At 42.8% G+C, this 12,878-nt stretch overlaps 1 protein-coding gene across 5 annotated transcripts in view; it reads left to right on the top strand.

Annotated features, from left to right (window-relative positions):
• LOC311045566 (histone-lysine N-methyltransferase 2C-like) overlaps positions 1 to 12,878 on the top strand; it is a 91,682-nt gene that overhangs the window by 35,844 nt on the left and 42,960 nt on the right. For 4 of the 5 annotated variants that reach the window (XM_084057486.1, XM_084057489.1, XM_084057488.1 and 1 more), the window contains exons 13-17: positions 4,187 to 4,267; positions 4,751 to 5,484; positions 7,399 to 7,521; positions 10,387 to 10,503; positions 10,930 to 11,034. In XM_084057486.1, the coding sequence (XP_083913612.1) occupies positions 4,187 to 4,267; positions 4,751 to 5,484; positions 7,399 to 7,521; positions 10,387 to 10,503; positions 10,930 to 11,034 (1,160 nt within the window). The remainder of the gene's footprint in view (positions 1 to 4,186; positions 4,268 to 4,750; positions 5,485 to 7,398; positions 7,522 to 10,386; positions 10,504 to 10,929; positions 11,035 to 12,878) is intronic. The other variant, XM_084057487.1, reaches the window with a different exon arrangement.

Below are 12,878 nucleotides of genomic sequence, written 5' to 3' on the forward strand. Positions count from 1 at the left end.
CTCGCTCTGTTTATCGTTATTTGTGATACCCGAGTGGAGCCGAGAAGACTCCGCGCTGATCAGTCGAGAAAAGCATGAAGTACTGGATGATTTATAGGCTGACCTGGGATCAGATTATTGCACCGCAAAATACGCAGGGAAAAGTTCAACTGCGCATGCGTGCCAGGCTGCCAGCTATCAGTAGAAAAAATAGGCAGGAAAAAACAACATATATATTAACTCATTCACTGCCAGACTTATTGCTGGCCGCGTTTGCCCACTGCCAGAGATTTTTCATTGAAAAAAAAAATGTACTCTGGAGCTGAGGTACAGAATTTTTAAGCTTTAAGTTAACAAGGAAGTGGATGGGAGTCTTTTCCTTAGAAAAATCATATCTCCTTGGTCTTTGGGTCAAAAAAAATAAAAAAATAAAAAAATAAAAATATATATATTTTTTTAAATTAATAATTACGTTTTTTACGTCTGTGGCAGGTTTGGTAAACGGGAATAATTACGTTTATTACGTCAGTGGCAGTGTATGAGTTAAGGCTGTACCCGACTCCGAATCTAATTGGTTGAATCAGATTCTGGATTTTAATTGGAAAATGGTTTATTTGCAAGCATTTCAGTGCTGATTTAGACCATGTTACATAGCCAAGTGCAACAGAGCCATAGGGACATTTTGTGCCATTTTGTGCATTTACAATCAATAAATCCATTACAACTACAGAAGGTTTATTTTAATTTTAATGACGACAATGCATCAGACTGAGTGCAGATTGTGTGTAGTACATTTCTTTAGCACAACGCAACTGTAGCCAGCATGAGATAAAATGACTCGCCTATGGAGCTCGAAAGAGAACACACTTCCAAAGTGTGTCCTTTGTGTAGGTCACAAGCTCATGGTTTTCATGTAAACCGTTAATAATGTATGAAGTTTTGCCAAAATGTTGCTTTTACTCCATGTCTGTTGTTTTGTTTACTGCTGACCAGCATCAAGGTGGCTTCAGATAACTGGATTATTATTAACTGTGTATTTTTAGTCAACTTAGAATTTGTAATATGTTTAGTCAACCCAGGTTATATTTTGAAGTCTACCTACAGTACTTCAAACACTACTACTGTCAAGTAGATGAAACTAAATTGACAGAAGAAATCAAGGGGGAAAAAGACTCGAATCAAGTAATCTTTGTACGACTCAGTGGCCTCTGACTGACTACTCGAATCGTCAATTTTCAAGGGTAGTCCTAATGTATGTTGTCATCCATTGAAAATAACCGATCTACTGTCTTGTGAATCTGCTGCGTTCAGGCTTTAGGTTTCAGATTAGGTCATGAAGTCAGGTAAAACTATGTAGCTTTCCTTTTTGTAGTCTTTTTGGCGACACCAGTGGTAGCTACATAGTCAATACAACAATCTGTTACAATTTTGATTCCCAGAAGTCTGTTCAAAATGAAATGGTCTCGTCGGAAGCATCGGGCCAAAACAAATGTAACGTCTGTGGTTCGAGCTGTCAGGGCTCCGAGAGTCCGCGTGCAGAGTGCAGACGTGCCGCTCCACCAAATCAGAAACCCCTCTATCAGTAGGAGCACTGACACATAATCTAAATTTTACACCAGGGCTCGAAATTATCTTTTTTACTTGGTAGCACTGGTGTTCCTATTTAAAAATGTAGGAGCTTCAGCTAAACTTTTGCACCACTCACCATAATTTAAGGAGTACCAATATTTTTACTTAATAAAAACTGTAACGTTACGCTTTTGTAAGGACCTTAAAAAATACAATATATTTTTTTGAAACGGCATGTAATGTCAACTAAGGCGTTTCGTACGACAAACAACACATTTTCAGTTGAAAGGATGTTGTATTTAATGATCGGTTGAGTATAAATTTGCCTTTAGACGATGCATTACAGCTCTAGGCCACGCTGTAGCATCACTGTGCCCTGGTTTAGCCCCACTTTCACTAGGACTCCTCAGTGTTTCCAATGGCAACAGAACCTCTTTCCCGTCTTCCCTCGCTGACATACAAGCAGCATCAACATTGTGAATTGCGTGACACTGCCGCCAGAAACTTATGAAGCAAAGGACTCCATCTCCACTTTGATCTGTGGGAGTCGGCTGCCAGCAGTAGACCCCTGGAAGCAGGGAAATGAGCGGTGGGGCTGGGCATATTGGATCGAGCCACCCTGCCCACACTCTTGTCTAGACGGCCGACTCCACAGGCAGGAGAGAAATGGATTGGACTAGCATGATGGTGATGATGACAGATCCCCCTGCCTGCAACCTGCCTCGGAGCTAAGCAGGCTCATTCATGGCTGCTCACAGAGACCTGCTCGTACACACACACGCTCACAGTAGCAGCATTCACTCTCTCACTCCTCTGGCTCCACACTGCGGAGTGTGAGTCCCGTAATGATCAGTGGGTGTGTTGGAAGAAGTTGTTTTTCGTGCCAGCCAAGGCCACGAGGTGCTGCATCATAGATTTAACTGATAAGGTCGTGCCTCCCCCGCTGTGGTTGTAAATAACAGTTTAGCAGTGGCCTACCGACTCTGATCTGTGTATTGATTTGAGGGAAGCCATCAGAGGTTTATGCCCTGCTCTCCAGAATTGGATTGAGCCGAGCTTGCCATCGTGCCAATGCATGAATCATGATGCTTCTTCGTCTCTGCCCCCTCAAGTAGCGATAAGGATTTTGAATTGAATCCTCTCGAGTCTCAAGTATTTTTTTTGCCTTGCCTTGCCTTCAAACTTGGAGGAGGTAATGTATATTTAGAATGAACTGCCTGATAACCATGAGCTCTAATTGATATACAGTATATATATTGAACTTTCTTTCTGTCCGGTGCATGTAGTGGCTTTGCCTTCATGAGATCGTGAAACTGCCACCACTTACTGCCTGCCTGTAACATAATTACTGTCATTAAACAGAGCTGTCGTCACCTGCCAGGATCCTCCTCTGTTCGCGGCTTAACAGCAGGCTTATCATGATTCACCCTGAGAGACGTTCGACTAACCTGGGAGCGCAAATCACACCCGACGTAGGACCTTACCTACATTAACCACTTAAGCCCTATTTTATACTCGGTTGTACAAAGGTGTCATGCTGTGAAAATAGCAGATCGACAAGCTCGAGCTTGTAGATGTTTTTTTTTGGTGGCTATAATGACATGCCCAAAATAGGGATGCCAGGTTGAATGCGGTTAATCGGAGCCTTGTGAGTTTATCTTTACCATCACCCCATTCAGCGCTCAAGATATAGGAAGTAGGTTTTTTATGTGAATGAGAACATGTGTTGGGCTTTGGTCAAATGGTTTTAAGCCTGCCTCCTAGTTGACTCTTCTGGCATCGCCACCGGATGTGCACCTGCAAGCTGCACAGTCATGAGCCCACAGAGCGCACAGAAACTGGGATGTTGGTTGTCATGGTTACTCCCTTCCCTGGCAGAGATGCTTAGCAGGTGCATGCGTGTGTCGGGAATAGGGTGACATGGGAACGTGTGGATTGAAATGGTGGGTGCCTCGTTAAGACTAGACTATCTGTACTGTCAGAGGCTGTCTGGCAGAATATTGGGTCGTTGTGAGGATGCCTGATAGCTAGGAATGACTAGTTCTATTCATACCGGACTGATGCCACGCAGAGATGGCTTTGATAAGGCACAAAATGGAGTGCGAGAAGGCAGAAAAAAGGAATTGGATTCATACCGAAATGTAACCTATATATGATTGGTTGGTCTACCTGTTATACAGTGTGACTGCATCCAATAGTTGATGACCACCAGGATGTTGTATTTTTTTAAGCAAATGAAAAGGCTCATCAATGTGGTGCAATAACATTTTAGTTTATTTAATAACATTCCTAGTCGGGTATGTTAAATACTAGTGCTAATACTGAAAATTTAAATCCCTTTTTCATAGGGATTGCTGTGACCCGTCTGACTTTAAGAACTGATTTGAATTAAAGAGCTAATAATGGATTATTGACCACATGCAGCATTTCACTTGAACCCCCCCCCCCCCCCCCTCAAGATATGATTTCTCTGCTCTGCTTTCTCAGGGTTGGATTTTGAGATAATGCTGGCACATTTTAAAACATTCCTCACTGTCAATTAATTTGACTGTTGGGCATACATTCTCTCAATATTTACTCTCTGCAATATACACATTTATAAATATCCATATTTATGCATTACTTTTTTTCTCCTCAGAAGTCTCGGTGGAAAATGACATTGTTAAGCAGCAAGTTATTGACTCACCTGGCAACAAAAACCCTACAGAGGTCAAACAAGGTTTGTTCCCATGGCCTTCTAATTAAGTCTAATCAACATCATGGCACCTCCTTTTCTTTTCCATGAATGTTACAGTACATTTGAATGACTGTTATTTTCACTTGCATCATCACAAGCAGTTATGCACTTAAACATTCATTCAATCTACCTTTTGTTTTATCCCAATACTGTCCGACTCCAAATATTTTCTAACTCTAGTTAGACCTCTGGAATTGTCAACAATATAGCTAAATGATTATGTTCCACCCTGTTTCAACAGTAGTGAAACCTATTGAGAGTAATGTTATGATTATGGGCAAAGCCACTGAGAAGAAACTACAATTTCTTCAGTTTCATTTAGTACTCAGAAGATCCTTTCACTCATGTTGCATTTACTTCACAAGTAAATGCAAAGGTCATGTAATCATTGGAGCCCACTTTTGGTCTCCAGTTAGATGCTGTCGGTTCATAAACACATTAACATCTCTGCTCTTCCACTTGCAGAAATACAACCAGCAGAGACCCCTGTGACCCAGATTACATCGACAGAGAGTCCCGAGTCTCCAAGGATTGCCCGGCAAGAGACAGAGTCCCTCCCAGTCCAGCTGTCTTTGGAGGCAGAACAGTCACCGGATATTACACTATCAACCAAGCCAGCAAAGTCGGAGACCTGCCCTGAGAAGGACATGGTTGAACCCAGCACAAAGGATGTTAAGGCCATCATCTCACCCACCAAAGAACCAAGTACTGCATCAGTAACCATCAAGGAGGAACCCATTGAAGTCTTACCATCAGAGCCTTCGGGTGGGGATCAAATGGGTGCCGGTTCCCCTGAAACCGCCCCAAAAGAACTTTGCAAGGAGAGAGGAGAGGGTTCCATCCACTGGAAGCAGGAGGAGGCTGCCCACTCGGCAGCATCCACCACCTCAGAGGAGATGGACACTACCCCTGAGAGCAAGCCCAGCCTCTCATTTTTTAGCCCGTCTACTGAGGATAAACCTCATACGGCGTCCTTAGACAGACTGGCTGAGATGGCTGCCTCCCCGACCCACTCCTCCCCTCTGGCAAGAGGCATGTCTCCCAGAGAGCCTCCCCAGTCCCACACTCTCCCCCTGGTGGGAGATCACACCAATATGGTGCCCGCTACCACACTCATACCACTCACCCCGAAGATTGGCATGGGAAAGCCGGCCATCTCCAAGAGGAAGTTCTCCCCCGGAAGGCCAAGAGTGAAACAGGTAGGGACTGTGAGCGTTCCATCACTGAAGAACTGTCATTTATTTTTTCCTTCTCTTTTTTTTTTCTTCAGGACATGCGGCCGGTTGTTTCCTTAACCCGTTGAGGCCTGAGGTTCCGATTCTACAAATTTCTTCTAAAACTGTTTTCTGAAAAACAGTTTTAGATATCTGTTTCTATATCAGTGGTGCTCAAACCTTTTCATGTCAAGGACCCCCAAAATTATATTTATTTGGCCGCCAACCCCCATCTCAAAATATGTTGTTCCAGGGGCCCCCCAGAAGCAAACATTTGCGTTAAAAATGTTCGCTTTAAAAGAATATAAATATATTAATTTGCACACATTTTCTCGATAAAAAAAAATAGCAGGTCTACAAGCTCGTAGCGTGGCACTCGGTGCCGCGCTATGAGCTTGTATATCTGCTATTTTTGAATAGCCAAAGTGTAAAATAATGCTTTTTTAGCTCAAATCTAAAAGTGACACAGATGCGTCCCAGGTCTTAAAGGGTTAAGTGTTAAATCCGTGGAGTGCAGGCTAATATTTGGTGATCATACAGTATGTGACATACTTTGATGTGAAAAATGGGTTAGTGACCTGTGGTCTCTGCTCAACGAAGGTGGATTGTGTTTCCCTGGTGCCAGTGGGTTGCTTTAAGCAGCTTGCAGGCTTCAGGATCTACTGCTTCCATAATTCAGTCATGTCGCAGCTTGCAGCAGCAGGCTGTATGGATATAATGGGAAAAGGCAGTGTGGAGATGGAGGCTGGCTCTCCCATTCCCCTCCCCCTCCGTTTGCGTTCCACGTGACTAGTTACTGGCACTAGATTCATAAAGAGCTCCACGGAAGTATGAATCATTTGCCTGTAGCGGTTCTATTTCTTTGAAGTAAAGACAGATTCCTTACCATTCCTCACCTCAGTGGCATTCGCCATATCATCAGTCAATGTTGATGCCATTGCCATGTCACAAACAACATCTTTCAAGCCTATACATTAGGAACATTCACCAATTCACCGTGTGTCCATGACTGGCCCAGTGGCCCTCCTGGTATTCTCCGTAATACCCCCATGAGCTGTACATGACTCTTTTTTTGACCACAACAAAGTTATTATTCATCTCCTCGTTTCAGTGTCTCATTCCTGGCTTTACAGTAGGGACTATCATAGTCATACTATACTGTATGAGGACTATTGCACACAAATAAGAGGGAATTGAATCACACCCATGGCTATAATATATTATGAATGATGCTGCTGAGCATAGACTAATTTAGCGTGCAAACTGTTATTTCTTCCCTAGATATATCCTATTGCTTAAACAAACACTACTAGGTTCAGACTAATTTGTTAGACTAGGCCTGAGGAAATCTAGCTTCAGAGATTTGAATGTAGCTCCCATTTTGGTCCGGCACACTTTGTATAGTAGAGTCACGTGCTGTCGTGCTGACGCAATCCCCCTCCTTGTTTTGTCAACATGCCAGAGAGACACGCAGTTGCCATGACGAGAGGTTGCAGGGCCTCTCTCCTGCTGCATGGTGCTGTGATGCCTTGGCAAGCTCTGCAGTGTGAGATTGCTGTGCGACTAACACGATTCTGCTCTCCATTCTTGCCTGCGCCAAAGTATCTATCCATCTATCTAGTAGTTACATGTATGATGAACAAGCCTCAACTCATATGCATGGAAATTCTCAAACCTGTCCTGCTCGTATTATAGCGTATCGGATTCCTACGCTGTCACCTTATTTTAGTTAGGGTCTGTTGAACAGTTCCCAAGCAGCTACATTAGAAAACTCACTGCATCTCTCTAACATCTGTCTCTTATATGTTTTTGTTCCTTCGCTGGCTTTGTTTTTAAGTTGCTGCATTTTGTCACCCTTCCTTCCTCTCTCTCTCTCTCACTCGCCCCTCCTTACCTTAGGGCGCATGGAGCCCCCATAGCAGTGTGAGCTCCCCCTCATCCTGGTCCCCAGACCAGCCAGAGGGGTGGGACGTCCTAAAGACCAGGCAGCCCTCCGGCAGCCCCGGCTGGAGCATCAGAGTGGTAAATACCATGGCTCATCAGAGACGCCCAGGCAGCAGCTGCCCTCCGTTAGCCCTCTGTTTACCCTAGGCCTAGCAATATGCACTGGCAGGCTGTCGCTGAATGTCATTGTGATGAATGGTAGTCTGCACTCTCACGATTACTTATCTACATTAAAACACAAGCAGTACTACTCAGAGACCTGTGGTGTCACTGTAATGTGGTAACAGCCAGGGAAATGTGGTTCAGAAAGCCAAGTTTAGCTAACTTTAGCTATATTGTTTCATTAGTGTAAAAAGAAAAGAGGAAATCAAGCTGTGGGCGTAGTACGGTAATACCGCATCCCACAGTGCCCACAAGTCATTGACTAATAATCAACACTAACAAATGAACGTGTTGTGGTCTATGTGCTCGTTTGTAGCCCGGCGCTGTTGGTTTGTTTGTTTGTTTGTCCTGCGCTTTAATTTAACCAAAGTGTCTGTTTACTCTTCGACTTGATTTGTTATTCTTGTATTGTTTTCATATTTTTCCTGAGTGGGTGGAGGGTTGAGTGCGTGAGAGAAGCAGCAAAATGCGGGCACTTAGTGAAATAAATGTATGCCGCAATCTGTTGCCATGGTGACATTGTCGTCACACTCAGCAGAGCTGAGTGAGGGTTAATTGGCTCGTTGTGGCAGGAGGCCAATCCAGGTTAAACGGCATCATACTGTACAGTATGTCAGTTATGAGGTTCACAGAGGGGAGGAGGGGAGGAGATGTTGGGACCAGAGCCAAATGCTGCGTAAATGGGAAGGGATTTGGGGGCACGGCCCGGGGTTTCTTGGAAGTAGACTGCCATTTGACAGTCGCGATTAGACAGAGGCCTCTCACCGGAAATGTGCTGACAGCACAGTAGAGCCCGGCTCACAAGAAACAACAGCCGCTCAGAGGGCTTTTAACAGCCTTCCGAGAGCCCCAGTGCTTGCTGTAAAGTCAGAAGGGCATTCTGACAGAATTGGTGGGCTACCACTAAAATTACTAGTTCTTACAAAGAGGGATCAAAATGTCAGGAAGTTCAGAAATGAATACATTTTTATTCAATACATCTTGTGAGTGTATATTCACAAGTTTCAAATCAAGTACTGTCAATTAAATAGTAGACAATGTTTGATATAGGATTCATTTAGAGATTGGCCCCTAAATTTTTTGGGGGGAGGTCATTGTCAAATGTCAGGGGGTCAAGTACTTGTATTGTTATTGTAGTAAATAAAATAAAACACAAAACATTCAATGCATTTCTTAGTAGTTTAATAACCGTTATGTCTTTCCCCTAATATCTGTTTGTTGAAGAGGGAAAATGTTCCCAGCGGTGCAGACTCAAAAAATGTTTTGCCGTTCTCTGCACTAGGGCTGAGTGCCAAAATTTGATACCTTCATGACACCGACTGAACTACTTTGATACCAGAATATCGAAAAATTCTATAACTACTAATTTATATTCTGTTGTATGACGTTGTCTCATGCCAAAAATAACAGATCTACAAGCTAACAATGTAGCAGCATCACTACGCATTGTGAATTGCTTGTAAATCGGTTCTTTTCACAAGGCATACAGGAATAACACTTGGTTACGCCCAGAGGTGGAGCTCACATGTGTGTTGTTGTTGTATTGAGAAGCTGGACTGTATGGCTTTATTTTATCAGGCTCGATGCCCATATCTTAAGATGCAATGTATAGCATGGAAAAAGCCATCGCAATCAAGACATGATGTATTTTATTAAACCATGAATGAACATAAGTTAAGAGCAGAACGTTGCTCCATGTTTGACTGACAAGAGGACGGCGTTGTACGCATCAACTTAACCCACAGATTGATAAATAAATACTTCCAGATCTGCATCATCATCATCTTCCCCCGTTTCATCCCTGACCAAACACAAAACACTTGTGACAGCATTTGTCCCCATAAGACTTGTACTCAAATCTCATGGGGACAAATGCTCTGGGTGTTTTTCAAATCCACTGTGTTCACAAATGGAGAGCTGGGGAGCTCCGTGGCTGGGGTGTGCAGCGTTCTTTTATCCTTGTTGGTAGTTAAATTCTGTTCTTTTGTCTCAGACAAGACCACAGAATTGATCATTTCTACCGAACAGGGTAATTATTTAAATGTCATCACACAAGTTCACAAATACTTGTGTCCAGCCAGTGATGTGCAACCACAAAAAGAGTCATGCTTCAATGTTCCTAAACAATAATAGTTCCTCTTGTTGCAGTGTGGAGAGCAGTTTGAACATACACCACTCTTCAGCACCCCTAGCGCGTTGAGTAGATTAATTTTTGGTCCTGTTGGGCACCTGTACTCCGTACTATTTAGATAATGAGGATTACTTCAGCCTGAAGTAAGAAGTTTGAAATATCCCAGTTTGCTTTTTACCCCATTTACTTTGCTCTTCAAAGCTATAGCAATGACGAGTTTTCCCTACATCTATATATTATTTAATGTGTGATTGGAGTGTGTTGAGCAAATCACTTACTCATCATGCAGGCTTTGCTTGAAGTGACAACTCACTTCCATACAAACACTACCAGAGGGGAAGTGACATAACCTCTCTGGAAAGAGCTGAGAACTGCTGTTCCTTTTTGTGGTCTTATAAGGTGGACACCAGCCTCAATGCTCCACCATGGGCAGGTAGAAAGTTCACGTATGTTTTCTTCTATGAAACCTACTTTAGATTCTACTTTAGAACTTCAATTACTTAGTGTGTGCAATGCATATGTACTCGAGAGATTGTAAGCTTATACCTGGTCATGTGCTTCTCGCATTCGATGATGAAAGCTTGGTGCGTGCGTGCACGAGGCTGAGGTACAGTGCCGTAATGTTTGATTTTGCTTCCTTCCCTCTGCAGGGTCGAGGCTCAGGCTTCCCAGGAAGGAGGAGGCCCAGAGGGGCGGGGCTGTCAGGTAGAGGGGGGCGTGGCCGAGCCAGGGGCAAGAATGGAGTGAGTCCGTCCATCAATCCTGGGGTATGTGTTACCGGCAAGATCATATGATCACATTACCACCAGATGCGCAATTAACTCAACTGACATACAACATTGTTTGTTTTCACTCAAAAGGCTTGAATTGACGCCTTGAAAACAGTCATTATGATAATGATTTTTTTTCTCTCTCTCTCTCATTTTTTAATTTATTTTTTGTTGACTGGTTCAGTTGTTCTGGGGCTTAGTTCCTCAATAATTAAGGATGACTCAGCGATTGTGTGATTGGGAAATGTAAAAATTATAATTGCTAATCCACGCCGTGATCCAACATCAGAATCGGTTGGCGGCTTATATTAAAAGGGCCACAGTGTATTTCAGTACCTTATTTTGTAGGACAGTCGCTTTGGCATATGTTATCTCACAACATTGCTTGTTTGTTTATTATTTCTTTATTTTCCTAATATGCAGCTCACCGCAATAGAAACACAATACCCAATCAAGGAAGAGGAGGAGAATGCCATGCATAACACAGTGGTCATATTCTCCAGCAATGACAGTTTCACATTGAAGCAGGTATGTTTTACTTTACAATATACAATATAGCTATAGGGGTATGTGTAAATTATTTTTAGAGACCCTCTGCCTTTCGTGTAAACACCCTGAGAAGATAAATGGTGTGCTAAAAGACCCAGTCTCACCAGCACATTGATTCCATTGGGGGAAGAAAGTCTTCCAGCCTACCTTCAGCAGGACACTTCATTAATGTTTTATAAGACTGGGTCATGTTGGATATTTAACATTGGCCTTCTTATGTCTGTTCAATAGATAATGTAGCAGTGTCCTACTGTATTGTAGATGATGCATATTTTCCCCCCTAACAGAAGATATATGGGACGCATGGCTTCCCATTCTTTTTCTTTCTTTGGCTTTGAATTCAATAAACAATCCAGCAATAGGCTCCATTAGTTGTTTCTTTTATGGAACAAATCAAAATGAATTAATGCTCTGTCTACTATAACTCTATTAGATGTATATACCCTGTATACCATGACCAATAGAGACTTGTCTGACCACTGAAAGTCTATTATTGTGTATTGTACTTAACTCTTTCAGTGCCAGAGTATTTTCATAAAGTACTCCCCCAGTGCCAGCAATTTTCGTTTTCTTTGTTTGTTATTTTGTAATTTAATTTTCAAATAGCTTGTCTATATGCAGTTTTAAACTCATAGGGCAGTTCTACCACTAGAGAGCAGCAAATCGAGACATTGATCACCTCGTTGACTTGCTCGGATATGACGTTTTCGACAATTTCTGATCGGGTTAAAATACGATGTTATACACGACTACGATGACTGATCGTCACCCAGACCAAAGAGAATAGAAGTGGAGCTCTCCGTTCGTTTTGTATACCATGTGAAAAACCGTGACTTTCCCTATTCTGGCCGAAAATGACCGCGGGAAAAAAATGAGAACCGGAAACGGAATCTGCGTCATGAAACCGGAACCCAGTGACTCTGAAGGAGTCAGGAAGTGAAAGTGATCATGAAAAATAAACAGAATAGCGCGACCACAGTAAAAAGTAAAAACTCGGGATTTCTCGTTCTGGCAGCGAGGGTACTCGGGAAAAACTCGGGATATCTCGGGCGTGGCACTGAGAGAGTTAAAGTGACCGTGGGACTTATGGATTGTGGTTTTCAGAATGTATGTGCAGCATTGCACTTCCAAGGCTACTGTAATGAGGCATTTGTAATATACAGTAATCTATGCAGTGTTCTAACTAACACTGTGGCTTTTGGAGGAGCCCTATTTTTTGGGTGGTGTGTGTGTGGTGTGTGTGGTGTGTGTGTGTGTGTGTGTGCGCGCGCGCGCGCGCACACGCACACGCGCACACACACACACACACACACACATATACACATATATATACATACACACAGTAAATGTGCCTGCCGACATGCTAAAATATACTATGAATACATTTCAGTTCATAATGAGAATATTTAGCCTGGCACAACAAAGAAACAAAGAGAAACTATTACTTTTTTAAACAGACCAGACATACAGTAGGTTGCATCCCATCAGAGTTATGCACATGCCTACAGCGTCAAACACCAGAAGATGTTAAGTTGAAAGATAATGTACCACCGTACATTATCTGCATAACATGTGCTGAGTGCGCTGTGCACACATGGATGGCCACACGAGCAGTTGACAAAATTGTGATTATTAGACGCAAATTATCGGAAATTGCTATGCGTGAATAAACAAGTACGTTGACAAGTGTTTTTCTATTAGCCTGTTATTTATTTCAGGAAACTAAATATACATGATATACTTTATTGCAATTAGGACTAAGGAGCAATCACCAGAATTTAGGCTGGTGACAGGAGAAATTATTTTTTAGTCACAGTGTGTTC

Source organism: Gymnoscopelus microlampas (genome assembly GCF_963454915.1).
Source record: "Gymnoscopelus microlampas genome assembly, chromosome: 5".
Lineage (NCBI taxonomy): Eukaryota > Metazoa > Chordata > Actinopteri > Myctophiformes > Myctophidae > Gymnoscopelus > Gymnoscopelus microlampas.